We start from the raw sequence: 14,870 nt of genomic DNA, 5'->3' as shown, positions 1-14,870 counted from the left end.
CCAGGCGAAGGGCAGGCGGGCGGGCCATCCTGGGTCCGCAGAAGGAACTGAGGGCCTGAATCAGGGGTTCCAGGCTGGCTCTGGGCACCGATGGCGGGACGGCTGGGTTCGTTCTACTCTATGGGAGTTCCCTTCTCAGCTGAGCTCCGTGCCGCTGCCAAATCGCTATTTGTCCCCAGACCCCTCCCATAGAAGGCTAACCAGGCCTGACTCGTCCAGAGGCAAAGATTAGGTTGGAGTCCCTGGGAGAGGAGGGGGCACTGTGCACTCCTCAGGGGCGCGAGCTGGGAGGGGCGCAGCTCTGGGTGAGCCCCAGGTCTAGGCCCAGGCCTTGCTGCTTCGTCCTGGTCTCCCCCACTGCAGGTGCCCCCGAGGGACCTCGGGCAGAGCCCACCCGCTGCTCCCAGGTCCCAGCTCTGGGCGTCCGGTACTCACTACGCCGCATCCTCGTCCTCTGTCCCGTAATTCCTGATGTTCGTGGCAGCCGTGACCCCACAGATGATAAAGGGGACCCCTCCACTGACGAGGTAAAACCTGCCGGAGAGGAAGGCGCTAACCTCCTTGCAGACGCTGCCAGCATCCTCCGGGGACAGCGCTGTCTCTCCCCCACTCCGCGGGGCAAGGGAGAGCGGGGCGGGCGTGGGCGGAGCAGGAGGGGACCAAGACCCCCGACCCCCGACCGCCCACCAAGCAGCCTGCGCCGGCCTCGCCTGGCCTCCCGCGGGCCTCTGCGCCTGGAGAGGGCCCTGGCCAGGTCCCGGAACAGGTGGGCCCCGGGAGAGCTCTGTTAGCTGCGGACTTCTCTGTAGCTGCAGAGAGCCCCTGGCTGCAGGCGGGACCGCTCCCCGGGGCGGCGTGGGGTCACACAGGGAGCTGAGTGTCCCACTGAGTCTCCAGGTCATGGCCCCTCCCCACGGGTAGTGCGCCTGGCCAGTGACCAGTGGTGCTCCGTTTTAAACAGTTTTAAAGCCCCGCTTAGCCGCAGGGGAAGAAGTTCGGAGGGCGGAAGTCTCTCCCTGTCAGACCCAGGAACCCTGCCTTGGAGGGGCAGTCTCATCCTGACAGGCACGGCGCAAGCCCAGGGCAGGGGCTGACCTTCTCCTCCGCAGGGCCTGGCAATCGTGCCGAGGGCACCCGGGGGTCCATGCATGATGCTGTGTGTCCTGGACCGGGTGCATTTTTCTCACGGCCTCCAGCCCCTGGCCTGAGCATAAGACCCCCTGGCTGCCGGCCCTATGGAGCATGGGTGACCTAGGGGCCGGTTCAGAGACCATCCCCCATGGGTGCTGTCTCCCCGGCTGCTGGGAACACCCAGGTCGGCCACGGACCCCTGCCCCACGCGTTCAGTGGGCTCCAAGGTGGAGGGGTGGGAAGGGTGGCCCTGGGTCTGGTAGTTCTCGGGGACCCCCTAGGAAACCTGTGCTTCCCAGACTCTATATCCCAAGAAGATATCCTTCATAAATAAAGATGAAATAAAGACACTTTCTGATAAAAATAAAACCAAGAGCACTTGCCATGTATGGACTTGTATTTCAGGAAATGTTAGCTGAAATTATTCAGAGTGGAGGGGTAGCGGATCCTTCCGCAGGCACCGCACCTGTGGAAAACCCTAACCAGACCTGCACGGTGGGCCGTGGGCTGGGGGTCCATGCTGTGGACTTCATCAGAATAGCAGGGAGCCCCTGGGCTGCTTGGGGGAACTTGGGCTGTCTGGAAGGAAGGAGGACACCAGAAACACTGAGGGATAAATAGAAAAGCTTTGTCTTCCCCTTCTTAATTTCCTCCCTCTTTCAATGACTGTTTCAAGAAAGAACTCGAGCACCGCCTTGTGTGGGGTACGTGGGGATGGTGCTATGCCCAGCATCTGTAGGAGGAAAGGCGGGAGGCAGGAAACGGTCCTATACAGTTTCAAGTTTTCTATAAATGTGTTATATGAAGAGAACAATTTTACTCTACATAGGATGTGGAAAGGTTGTGGATTTTAATCCCTTAGAGCAACCATAGGAAACCAGGTAAAAACTAGGCTGGACGCGGTGGCTCACACCTGTAATCCCAGCACTTTGGGAGGCCAAGGTGGGCGGATCACGAGGTCAGGAGATGGAGACCATCCTGGCGAACACGGTGAAACCTCGTCTCTACTAAAAATGCAAAAAATTAGCTGGGCGTGGTGGCGGGTGACTGTACTCCCAGCTACTTGGGAGGCTGAGGCAGGAGAATGGCGTGAACCCGGGGGACAGAGGTTGCAGTGAGCCGAGATCGCACCTCTGCACTCCAGCCTGGGCGACAGAGCGAGACTCCGTCTCAAACAAACAAACAAACAAAAAAACTAATAGATATATTAAAACAAAATTTTTAAAAATGTTAAAATAATCCAAAAGAAGGAAGTAAAGGAGAAATGGAAGAATTCCAAAGAGCAAAACAATCACTTAAAGTGGTAAAAACAGAAAACAAAGAGTAAAATGTAGACTAAATCCAACCAAATCAAAATTCCAATTAATTTTAACAAGCTAAAAGCTCCAATTCAAAGGCAGAGATTATCAGAATAGATAGTAAGTCCCTGGAACATGGTGACTAGAATAGAAACACTGAATATAAGACACAAGTAGGTTGAAAGTAACTGGATGGAAAGAGCCATACAATGCCAACTGTGAGATTAAGAGAGCTACAGCGGTTACACCGATGCCAGGCAAAGTAGATGATAAGACCGTGAGATAGAGGGGCCCATGGGATGCAGAAGTGTCCGGGATGGACCCACGGCACACAGCTGTGGTGCAGGACAGACCAGAGACAGTCCATTGATTTTCTGAGAAGGCATCCAAACACCCCACTGGATGGGAAGCAGGAGAAGCCTGCCCGACGCTGTCACCCAGCCAGTCTGGCGGTTTGTCTCTGCTGAGCGGGGAGGGGGCCGGGGAGAAATAAAGACCAATGTTTCTCTGAAGGTGAAGACGGGGGGAGTGAGCCACCCATGACTTTGGCAAAGAGTTGGCTGTGAAGCCCACAGGTGGCAAAACAGGACACGGAGTGGGAAAGCAGACCCAACTTCTTACAGAGGCCATGGGGACCCGGCCGGGACAGTCTCATCCAGAGCTTGTTCTAGCAGGGCCTGGGCTCAGCTGTCCACACCCGGCTGACCTGTGATGTCAGCACGGGCACCTCTGCTCTGCTCCCACGGTCAACGGTGGCACAGAAAGCCCCCCAGGGTCCTGCTGCTGCCAGGCACAGGGATCCCCTAGACCCTGCTCTGGACACACTGAAGGCCATTGTCTCCCAGCCAGGCCTCACCCTCTGCAGGAGACGGAGCTACAGGTTCTGGCCTTGAAGTCCCCTTTGGCATCCTCAGCAGGCACAGCTGTGACAGGGACGGCTCAGGGCGTGCTTTGTGCAGCAAGGCCAGCCCACTACACTCCTCTGTGGCCCGTGGCCCCGGTTACCCACAAGGAGCCCGCAAGAAGGCCTGCAGCAGTGGCCTCTGCGCGTCCAAGGCTGGATGATGGAGCGGCTGAGGTGTCCCAGAGGCCCTGCCTGGGTCTCGCCAGACGATGCAGTACGGTGAGCTCCCCTGCCTTCCTGTGGCTGCAGGTCTTTTCCTGAGGACCCCAGTGTCATGCAGCGAGCGTGGAGAAGCTGCTGGCAGCTGCTCAGAGGAGACGCCGCTGCAGCCTGTGGGAGGGTCTGTCTGTGCCCGGCCGGCCGTCTCCAAGCTGCCTGCCCGGCCCTGCCTGCCAGGACCACCGGCTCCGGGCTCCGTCCCGGCGCGCAGTGCAGGTCGGCCGGCAGAGGGCGCTGGAGGCCGCCGCTTTTCTCGCGCCGCCGCTGGGCAGTGACTGCCCTGGACTTGCAGGCGCGGGGCTGGGGCGGGGCCGGGGGCTCTGCTGGGTCCAGCATCCACCAACCACCGCCCGGCGTGGGCCGCTCACAACAGCCTCAGCCCACCTGTGTCCGGGGAGTTGTTCCTGCCCATCTGGCAGCTGGGAGCACCCGCTCCTATGGCTCCGAGCCCCAGTCAGGTGGGGGTCCAGCTTGTCCTCCTCCTCTGGGCACTGACGCGTCTGTCACTCAAGCGTCGTATTCTGTTACCTAGAATCCCATCTAAACCCCAGCTGGACTCTGGGCATCGAGGAATGTCCAGCCACCCCTCTGTGCCCAGGTGCCCAGCGTCGGGACAGTGGCTCGCCATGCCAGGCCACTCACTGGCACATCTCCGGGTTACGTGATTTTCGGGACTCAGGCCAACGGCTGCGTTAGATGAAGGTTTCTAGAAAGGGAGGGCGGATCTGAATCTCGATGAAATCCTAACGGCTTCCCCTTGGGAGCTGTGAACCCGACCCAGAGGTGTCCAGAGGAGCAAAGGCGGGAGCCGACTCACGGCAGAGCACATTGCTCAGAGGCCGGGGAGGGTGCCTGGCTGGGGAGGGTGCAGAGCTGGGGAGGGTGCAGAACTGGGGAGGGTGCAGAGCCCGAGAGGGTGACCTGGCCGGGGAGGATGCAGAGCTGGAGAGGGTGCAGAGCTGGGGAGGGTACAGAACTGGGGAGGGTGCAGAACTGGGGAGGGTGGCCTGGCCAGAGAGGCTGCAGAGCCCGGGACCAGCCCTGAGTGCACCGCCACGTGACCCAGGGCCAAGTGAGGGAGAAGTGACCATCAGTGCCCGGGCAGGTAGATGAGTGTCACACAGGAGAACAGGAGCTCCGACCTACGTCGGCTGAATAACGCCCCCAGACATCCATGTTCTCTTCCCTGAAACTAGTGAAGGTTTCACCTCACACGTCAAGAGGGACTTTGCAGATGCGGTTAAGTGAGTGATGGTGAAGGGCGGAGACTGTCCTGGGTTGTTTGGCTGGACTGACATCACCACTGGGGTCCTCTTAAGAGGGAGGGCAGAGATCCCAGTGGAGAGAAGATGCAGGGCTGCTGACTTTCAGAGTGGAGAAGGCCCCAAGCCCAGGAGTGATGGCGGCCGATGCAGCCCCAGAAGGTGCCGGGGGCATGGAGGCAGCCCTGTCCACACCCCGATGTTGGTCCGGCGGGGCCCATTTTGGACTTATGGCTCTCGACTGTCGGATGATCCCCCTGAGCTGCTTTATCCACTGTGCTTGCGGTGCGGCCCCAGCTGTGCGGTGAATCCCAGCTACTCGCAGCTACAGGACGGACATGCTGCTCACACTGGGTGACTGGGGAGCCTCGGGGAGGGGCCTTGGGGAGGAGGCTCGGGGAGGAGCCATGGTGCGGATGTGGCATGAGGATGGGTGCCTTAAACCATCCATAGAAGCACGTGCCCCGCCTGGGTGCTGCCGGCTCTGTGATCCCTCCTGGCACACTCGCCCGCTGCTGATTGGAGCTGATGGTCGGAATCAGCGCACGCTGGGACACGGGGAAACGGGGCAAGGATTCAGACCACGGGTGTGGTCCCGCCACGGCTGACGCTTCACACCTCTCCCCAGGTACAGTGGCACCATCAAAGCCCGAGCGAAAAGGTCCCAGACCCAGGTGCCACCCAGGACAGCCCCTCTGAGACCAACACTGCATCTCTGGGCTCAGGTGGGCGGCACTGCCTCTGCCTCCATGCTGCACCTCTCCTCACACCACATGCATGCTCACATGTGCACACACATTCGCTTGCATGACACTTCCACGCATACATGCCCCCCCCCACTGGAACACACATACCACATGCACACTGGCACACATGCACACTCACACGCACACTGGCACACATCACACACACAAGCACACATACTCACAAATGCACACTCACATGCACACTGGCACACACGCACACATCACATGCACAGGCACACACATTCACACACAATGGCACACACACGCACAGGCACACACGCACAATGGCATACACCACATGCACAGGCACACACATGCACACACACTCATGCACACTGGCACACACCACATGCACAGGCACACACATACACACATCGGCACAATGGCACACATGCACACTCACACACACACTCATGCACAGGCACACACACGTGCACATTGGCACACACCATATGCACAGGCACACACGTACACACATGCACACTGGCACACACCACGCACACATGCACACACATTCACACATGCACACTCACACACACTGGCACACACCATGCACACACACTGGCACACTCCACATGCACAGGCCCTCCACACGCACAGGCACTCACACACGCACAGGCCCTCCACACGCACAGGCACTCACACACGCACAGGCACTCACGCACAGGCCCTCCACACGCACAGGCACTCACACACGCACAGAACCTCCACACGCACAAGCCCTCCACATGCACAGGCACTCACACACACATAGGCCCTCCACACGCACAGGCACTCACACACGCACAGGTGCACCTGGGCTTTGCAGTTCCTGCGTTTTTCACAGGTGAAGGCTGTGGGAATCCAGCGTTGAGCAAGTCCATCAGCGCCATTTTTCCAACAGCATGTGTTCATTTGATGTCTCGGTGTCATATTTTAGTAATTCTCTAAATATTTCACGTTTTACCACTATTACTATGCCTGTCATGGTGAGCTGTGATCAGTCATCTTTGAGGTTTCCATGGTAGCTGTCTTGGGGCACCACAAACCACGCCTGTAGAAGATGGTGAACTTAGTGGGTAAATGTCCTGTGTGATCTGGTTGCTCCATGGGTTGGCTGTTCCCCATCTCCCTCCTATTCCCTGAGTCGCAAAAATATTGAAATTAGGCCAATTAATAACCCTACAATGGCCTCTAAGTGTTCAAATGAAAGGAACAGTTGGACGTCTCTTGCTTTATTTATAAAGCTAGAAATCATTACGCTTAGTGAAGAAGGCATGTCGAAACAGAGATAGGCCAAAAGCTCGGCCTCTTGTGACAAACAGCCACGTAGTGAATGCAAAGGAAAATTATTGAAGAAAATTGCCTCCAGCAAACACATGAATGATAAGAAAGTGAAACAACCTCATGGCTGATGTGGAGCAAGTTTTAATGGTCTGGATGGAAGATCAAACCAGACACAACATTCCCTCAAGCCAAAGCCTGATCTAGAGCAAGACCCTAACTCTCTTTAATCCTATGATGGCCGAGAGAGGTGCAGCAGGTAAAACGCTCCAAGTTAGCAGAGGTTGGTTCATGAAGTTTAAGGACAGAAACCATCTTCATAACATAAAAGTGCAGGGTGAAACAGTAAGTGTTGATGGAGAAGCTGTAGCAAGTTCTCCAGAAGATCTGGCCAGGATAGGGATGAGGGAGGTTGCACTAAACAAGAGTGATTTTTCTTTTTTTGAGGCGGAGTCTCGCTCTGTCACCCGGGCTTGAGTGCAGTGGCGTGATCTCGGCTCACTGCAAGCTCCACCTCCCAGGTTCAAGTGATTCTCTTGCCTCAGCCTCCCCGGTAGCTGAGATTACAGGTGCCCGCCACCACGCCCGGCTAATTTTTTGTTTTTTTTTTTGTTCAGACTGGGCTTTGCTGTCTTGGCCAGGCTCGTCTCAAACTCCTGACCTCAGGTGATCTGCCTGCCTCGGCCTCCCAAAGTGCTGGGATTACAGGCATGAGCCACAGCGCTTAGCCTAAACAAGAGATCTGCAATGCAGATGAAACAGCCTTCTACTGGAAGAAGATGCCTTCTAGGACTTTCACAGCTAGAGAGAAGTCAATGCCTGGCTTCCAAGCTTCCAAGCACAGGTGGACTCTCTTGCTAGGGGCTAATGCGGCCGGGGACTTTGAGTTGAAGCTGATCCTCATTCACCATTCTGAAAATCCCAGGGCCTTTAAGAATGATGCTCAATCTACTCTGCCTGTGCTCTGTGAGAGGACGACAAAGCCTGGTGTGAGCACATCTGTTGACAGCATGGTTTGCTGAATATTTAAAGCCCACTGTTGAGACCTATTGCTCAAAAAGATTCTTTTCAAAATATTGCTGCTAGTTGACACTGCTCCTGGCCACCCAAGAATTAGAAAAGCAGCCTGAAGATGGCACTGCATTGCTACAGTCTCATGGTAAAACGTAACCAAAGAGGAGCCGCGTCTTATGAATGAGCAAAGAAAGAGGTTTCTTGGGATCAGTCTGCTCCTGGTGAAGATGCCGTGGACACTACCGAAATGACAACAAAGGATTGAGAATATTTCACACACTGAGTTGACAAAGCCGTGGCAGAGTTTGAGAGGATGACTCCAGTTTTGAAAGGAGTTCTACTGTGGGTAAAATGCATCAAACAGCACTGCGTGCTACAGAGAACTCTTTTGTGAAAGGAAAAATCAATGTGGCAAATGTCATTGTTGTCTTATTTTAAGAAATTGCCACAGCCACTCCAGCCTTCAGCCACTACCACCCTGGTCAGCCCCAGCGGTCCACATCGAGGCGGGACTCTCTGCCCGCAGGAAGATTATGACTTGCTGAAGTCATTAGCATTTTTTTTAGCAATAAAGAACCAGTGGCTGTATGGTCTGCGAAGGCCTCAGGTCATGGTCATGGCCTCCTCTGCCACACCCGCCTCAGTTTATGCTGTAGCTGAAGTTTCACCGGTGCTGTGACTTGAGCTGCGCTCCATGTGTGGTGTTTCATGGGTGTGCATGCAAGTGTGATGTGAGTGTGTGAGTGCATGAGTATGTGTGCACGTGTGCAATGCAAGAGTGTATGTGTGTGGTGAGTGTGAGTGCATGTGTCTGAATGTGCACGTGTGCAGTGCAAGAGTGTATGTGTGTGATGTGAGTGCGTGCAAGTGCCTGAGTGTGCACATGTGCAATGCAAGTGTGTGTATGTGTGTGGTGAGTGTGAGTGCATGTAAGTGCCAGAGTGTGCATGTGTGCAGTGCAAGTGTATGTGTGTGGTGAATGTGAGTGCGTATAAGTGCCTCAGTATGCACGTGTTCAGTGTGTGTGTGTGTGGTGTGTGAGAGCGTGTAAGTGTCTGAGTGTGCATGTGTGCAGTGCAAGTGTATGTGTGTGGTGAATGTGAGTGCGTATAAGTGCCTCAGTATGCACGTGTTCAGTGTGTGTGTGTGTGGTGTGTGAGTGCGTGTAAGTGTCTGAGTGTGCATGTGTGCAGTGCAAGTGTGTGTATGTGTGTGGTGAATGTGAGTGCGTGTAAGTGCCTGAGTATGCACGTGTTCAGTGTGTGTGTATGTGTGTGGTGTGAGTGTGAGTGCGTGTAAGTGCCTGAGTGTGCACGTGTGCAGTGCAAGTGTGTGTATGTGTGTGTGGTGTGTGAGTGCATGTGATGTAACTGCATGAGTGTACGTGCACATGTATGCAATGCATGTGTGTGGCGTGTGAGTGCATGTGTGTGTGATGTGTGTGCACACTGAAGAGATGGTACAGGTTCAGTTCCAAACACTGCAATAAAGTGAGTCACACACAGGTTTTGGTTTCCCAGTGCACAGGATATGGTTTGGCTCTGTGTGTCCTCACACAAATTTCATCTCAGACTGTGATCCCGTAATCCCCATGTGTTGAGGGCAGGTCCTGGTGGGAGGTGGTTGGACCAGGAGGCAGCTTCCCTCACGTTGTTCTCATGATATTGAGTTCTCACGAGACTGAAGGTTTTATAGGAGTCTCTTCCCCCTTTGCTCTTCCCTTCTCTCTCCTGTCTCCTTGTGAAGAAGGTGCTGCTTCTCCTTCCCCTTCCGCCATGACTGTAAGTTTCCTGAGGCCTCCCAGCCATGTGGAACTGTGAGTTAATTAAACCTTTCCTTTATAAATTACCCACTCTTGGGTACTTCTTTATAGCAGTGTGACAGTGGACTACTACAGCACATAAAAGTTGTATTTACACTGTACTGTAGTTGACTAAGTGCGATAGCATTATGTCTAAAGAAACAATGTACATACCTTAACTTAAAAATCCTATGGGCACTGTTACCTGAGGCCTCCGTGGACCATACAGCTGCTGGTCCTCAAGGGGTTTTGCTCTCTAATGAAAAGGAAGTTTGGGAAATGAGACAGGGAGAGGCTGGTGGGGCTGCAGTTCCTGGAGACGGTGAGACCAGAGAATCATCTGGAAGCTTGTGCCAGTGCTGACTGGGGGCAGTGGCGTCAGCCTGGGGACACGTCCAGCTCCCCACAGGGCTCACCTGGCTGGCCTGATCAGCTGGCTCATTCCCTCCCAGGCTCCACCGTCAAACACAGCTTTACCAGTCAGCTGGTCACAGCCCTTCCTGCTGTCCCGGACAGGACAGGAGGACAACCAGCATGTGGGCAAAGGGACGGGTGGGGATGATTGCTGCCTGGCCACTGGTTGGAGCTGGCAACTGGGGTGACAGAGGAGCTGGGCCTGGCAGGGACTCCTCCCAGGGTCCCAGAATGAAGTCACCAGATTGCAAGTGGCCTTGCAGCCAGTCTCGTGTCTCTAAGTCACTGCTGGCTGCCCGTTATTTCAACCACTGAGGCCACGTGTGCAGAACCCAGAAATACATGGGACGCGGCTGAGGTCAGGGACACAGTCGATCCCCTTCTCCAGGCCCATTCCAGATGCTGAGCTGACCCCTGCCAGTCTCCTCTCGACTGTCCACGGCCTGAGCTCCAGGGGTAAGACCAGGGAGCACCAGCCCTGAGCAGGTGCCTGGGCTAGTGAGGGCCTGATCCTGGGGCCTCCCAGCCCAGGCAATCTCCCGGGCTCTGCCCTGGCTGCATTCACAGTGCACAGGACCTCCCAGGGGGCAGGTCTGGTGTGGCCACACTGAGCACTTGGCCTCTGTGGGGCTCCAGGCTGGATGCACCGTCAGTTGGCTGCTCCGTGGTGTTTGCTGGGCACCCTGGGCACTCACTCAGGCCAGGCTCTGGGCAGATGCCTGCTCTGTGCGCACAGTTCTCGGGTCTCGGACCCAGGCAGTGGGCAGGGGCGGACTCTGGGTGCTGCCTCTGTGCCTTGGACTGTGTGTGTCTGTCCACTCGCAGGAGGGCGGCCAGCAGTCCTCACTCTGGACCAGACAGGATGTGACTCTCAGCTCCTGCTGGGCACTGACCCCTCACTTGGGGCGCTCTGACATGGGCGTCTGGCTGGCTCATACCTTCCCCTTCCCCCTTCTGTGTCTCCATGAGAGCACCTGGCACTGAGCCCTGGACCCCACCACAGAGAGCATGACCGACTGAGGCCGCCTTCCACAAGCTGCTCCAGTGACTGGATGGGGACAGTGATGGTGAAAAGCGTCCCCACCACCCTCTACCCTCCCCGTCCTCTGTCCCGAACCAGGGGTCAGACCTGCCTCTGTCTGCTGACACTATCCTGGCGTTCCTCATTCGCCTTGGGTTCCCAGAGGAGCCTCTGCTCGAGGGGCCTGCCCACCCCTGGCCTGACTCGGAACTGACCAGAGGGTGGGGTCTGATGGGCAGGAGAGGATGCGGGAAAGAAAGAGGCGTGGCCAGCAGGAAGGAAGCCTGGGGCTCCATCGGCGGCGTCCCCACCACAGAGGAGGGGCCCTCCTTAGGCTGCCCCATGTTTCTGGTTGGGCGTCTGAGGCTCTTCGTGAGAGGGCTGAGGGCTGCCACACTGGAGGGAGAGACGCCTGTGGGGGCTGAGGGCTGCCACACCGGAGGGAGAGGACACCTGTGGGGGGTTGGGTGTGCTGCGGGGCGGCTGGGGGGCGGCCTTGGGTGCGGTCTGGGTGGGAGGAGGGTTTGGGCAGGGCCAGGGGACGCCCACCAGACAGGGACTGAGGGAGCTGGAGCGGCCGTGGTGGCCCTGAAGGGACCGTGTGTGGCAGCAGGGGGGCGGGGGACACTGACAAAGCCTGGACCGTGTAGGAGCCGAGAGCTTTGGGATCCCCCAAAGGCAGAGGGACTGTGCAAGGCGAAGGCACAGGCCCCGCGGGGAGGGCGGTTGGATCCCCTCAGCTCCTGGGCTTCCAGGAGCATTTTCACCACATTTCATTACTGTGTCTTTCACCCAATCCACACTCGTCCAGCATGACCTTGCGCTGGGTAGTGGCCCAGGGTAGGGTGGCCAGGGGCCTGGGCTCCACCAGGAGTGCCCCTGCAGAGCGGCGTGGGTGGGCCAGGCACGCCTCTAGCCCTGGGCTTGACCTGGAGCCCATGGAAGGTGAGGAGGGGAGGGGAGGAGTCGAGGGAGGGAGAGGGGAATGGGGAGGGAAAAGAGGGAGGGAAAGGGGGAGGGGTGAGGGAGAGGGATAAGGTAGGGAGAGGGTCTTGCTGGGTGGATGCTGGAGCAGAGCGCCAGCTCTCCCCTGGGGCAGGGTCTCTGGAAGGCAGGGAGGGGTTGGGGGCTGTAGTACACCAGGACCTGGCAGTGGTGTCTCGGGGCTGGGTCTGATGTGTGGCCCTGGCAGCTCAGAGGATGAGGGGACATGGCCGTCTTGAGGACAGTGAGGGTTGGAGACTTGCAGCCCCTGTGTCCAGGGTCCCAGCAGTGGGTGGTTCGAGGGGCCCGGGAGGGGTGACAGCGCCGTGAGCCGGTCCTTGGCTGTGCTGAGTCCCCACAGTGCCCGCGGGGTCCTGGGCCCCTTCCCGGGGAGCCACCTGCGATTACTCATTTCCCCCGTCTTCAAGGAGGCGGCTGACCAGCGCTGCACACCCTTCTGCCAAGCATGGGCCAGGCCTGGGGGCCGCCCTTCTCAGGGCACCCCCGATCCACCGTGTCATTTGGGGTCAGGCGTCGAGGCTGAGTCCAGCTGTGGCCTCATGAGGACCGTTCTTTGGCCAGATCCAGGGCCCGGCTTTCGCGGGCGCAGAGGCCTTGTCGGTTTCCCTTTACTCTGGGGTTGCCTCCTCCCTGTGCCTGTCCGTGCCTGCTGCTGACCACTGGGCAGAGCCTGTGTGCCATTGCCCTGCTGGAGATGATGTGGAGGACCCCAGCCTGTGCCAGCCCTGCCCAGGGGAAGACCGAGGGGTGAGGAGGGCACAGGGGCTGGGGGTGGACTCGGGACAGCCCCATTCAGGCGATGGGTGAGGCCCAGGTGCATGTTGAAGTTTGACCACTGAACCCTTCCAAAATCCCCTCGACGAAGCTCCCCAGGCTCCTAGACGCCTCTCCACGGGAAGCATGTCCCCAGGACAGCAGCGCTGCCCCACCAGCCAGTCGCACTCATGGAGGTTGTGGCCCCAGGGGGCCTTCGATGCGCCGAGGTCATTTATCACAGGAAAGATGGTAGATTCCAGGTGTGTACCCGAGGCTGGTGCTGCCCAGGAGCAGAAGGAGCCAAGGAAACCGCATGTGCAGATGCGGCCTCTGGGAGCGGGCAGTGCAGGGACGGGTAGCAGATACCTCAGGAGACAGCCCTGGCACCCTCACCTCCCTGGGACACGGGACCCTTCTGTGAGATTGTGATCCCTGGCCCGGTTAGCATTCTGAGTTAACTGTGACTTCCGAATTCAGAGAAATCGGGCTGAGAATTCCTGCTAGGATCCAAGAGCTATTTACGTCCATTTGTCTAAGTATCTCCGGAAAGTCAAGGCGAGCCTCAGAAGTGCATCCTGGGCTCCTCTGCATTCGATCACCGCGGAGAATGGATGGAGGAGGACGCCGCGGGCACCAGGAGGAAGGCAGGTTGGCAAGACAGCAGTCAGGTGGAGAAGGACAGCGCCACTGTCCTGGGCACCAGCTGTGCCCTGCAGATGGTACCACGATGCCCGGCTCCAGACACGAGCCAAGGATGCTTCACGACTGACAAGATGCTTTGAACGCCATAGCACTGTCGCTCCAGTCCACTTGCAGTGGGTACCCATGGATGGGTCTGCAGGATCACTTGTGCTGTGAAGAGCGCCTGTGTTCCAGGATGTCAGGCCACGTGTGGCCTCGAGGGGCCGCCACTGGACCCAGGCATCAGTGGCGGTGTGTCCTGCTCTGCCCTCGAAGCTCCAGTGTCTTCTGCTCCTGCTCAGGGGAGCTAAGCGTGCTGGCACTGGGCTTGGTGCTACTCCCGGGGGTGGAGAAGGTGTTGTGCCATGTGGCCCTTCCTCCCATCCTCAGCCAATGCTGCTGTCAGCAGACAACAGGACTGGCGGGAGGGGGAGGTACTCACTGTGTCTACAGAGTCAGGAGACCACCAAAGTGTGAGATGCCAGGTCCTGGTGGCCTGGCCAGCGCTCTGGGTGAGCCCCTGTGCCTCTGGGGCCTCGGTTCCCCCATCTGTAAAGCTCAGGGCTAGGCTAGAGGGTCAACTGGAAGGCCCGAGCCCTTCCTGGCCTGACGTCCAAGGGTTCACAGGGAGATGCGAAAGGGAGGGAAGGCTGCTTCACAGAGACCTCAGAGCTGCTCCCTTCCAGGGCTTTCCCCGCACAAAGTTCCCTCGGCTCCCTCCCACCCACCCCCATCCTTGCCCTCTCCGTGTGAACCCACATTCTTAGAAGTGGCAGGCGCCAGGTTGCTCACTGGCCTGTGACTTCTGCCGGCCCTTAGGCAGCTCGTCCCGAGGACTGGCCTCGAGCACGCATTCCAGATGGAACAGGAGGGAGTGGACGCTACCCACTGGCCATTCCCAGGGCCCCAGAGCCCGAGGGCCCCAGCCCTGTGGGGTCCAAGCCAGGCCCAGTGTGTGGCCGCCGTCAGGTCCCGAGCCCAAGGCAGTCTCCAGAGTTTGCCCTGTGGCCTAGAGGGGGCTCCTGGCTGAAGGAGCCTCAGGAAAGCACTCATCCATGAGGTGGGGACGAGAGTCCCTCTGTGCCTGGCCAGCACCGGGGAGGCTGCGAGGCGGGTAAAGGTGGGAGCAGGCGTCCTCAGCAGGCCGGGCTGTGACACAGAATCCAAGTGTCTTGGTGCCAGTGGAATTCCAAACCAACACAGCCCTCGGACCTCAAATAACCGACACAGCCTCAGACCTCAAACAACCGACACAGCCCTCAGACCTCAAATAACCGACACAGCCCTCGGACCTCAAATAACCGACACAGCCCTCGGACCTCAAATAACCGACACAGCCTCAGACCTCAAATAAC

The 14,870-nt window shown here is 57.8% G+C and overlaps 1 protein-coding gene across 2 annotated transcripts in view; it reads right to left on the bottom strand.

Annotated features, from left to right (window-relative positions):
- The window catches only part of ADGRA1 (adhesion G protein-coupled receptor A1), a 40,235-nt gene that overhangs the window by 1,941 nt on the left and 23,424 nt on the right, over positions 1–14,870 (bottom strand). For both annotated transcript variants that reach the window (XM_011941972.1, XM_011941973.1), the window contains one exon: positions 436–534. In XM_011941972.1, coding sequence (XP_011797362.1) covers positions 436–534 — 99 coding nt within the window. The remainder of the gene's footprint in view (positions 1–435; positions 535–14,870) is intronic.

Source organism: Colobus angolensis, unplaced genomic scaffold, assembly GCF_000951035.1.
Source record: "Colobus angolensis palliatus isolate OR3802 unplaced genomic scaffold, Cang.pa_1.0 Scaffold204, whole genome shotgun sequence".
Classification (NCBI taxonomy): Eukaryota; Metazoa; Chordata; class Mammalia; order Primates; family Cercopithecidae; genus Colobus; species Colobus angolensis.
Note: the sequence above shows the minus strand (reverse complement) of the source record. Positions and strands in the feature narration are given on the sequence as shown.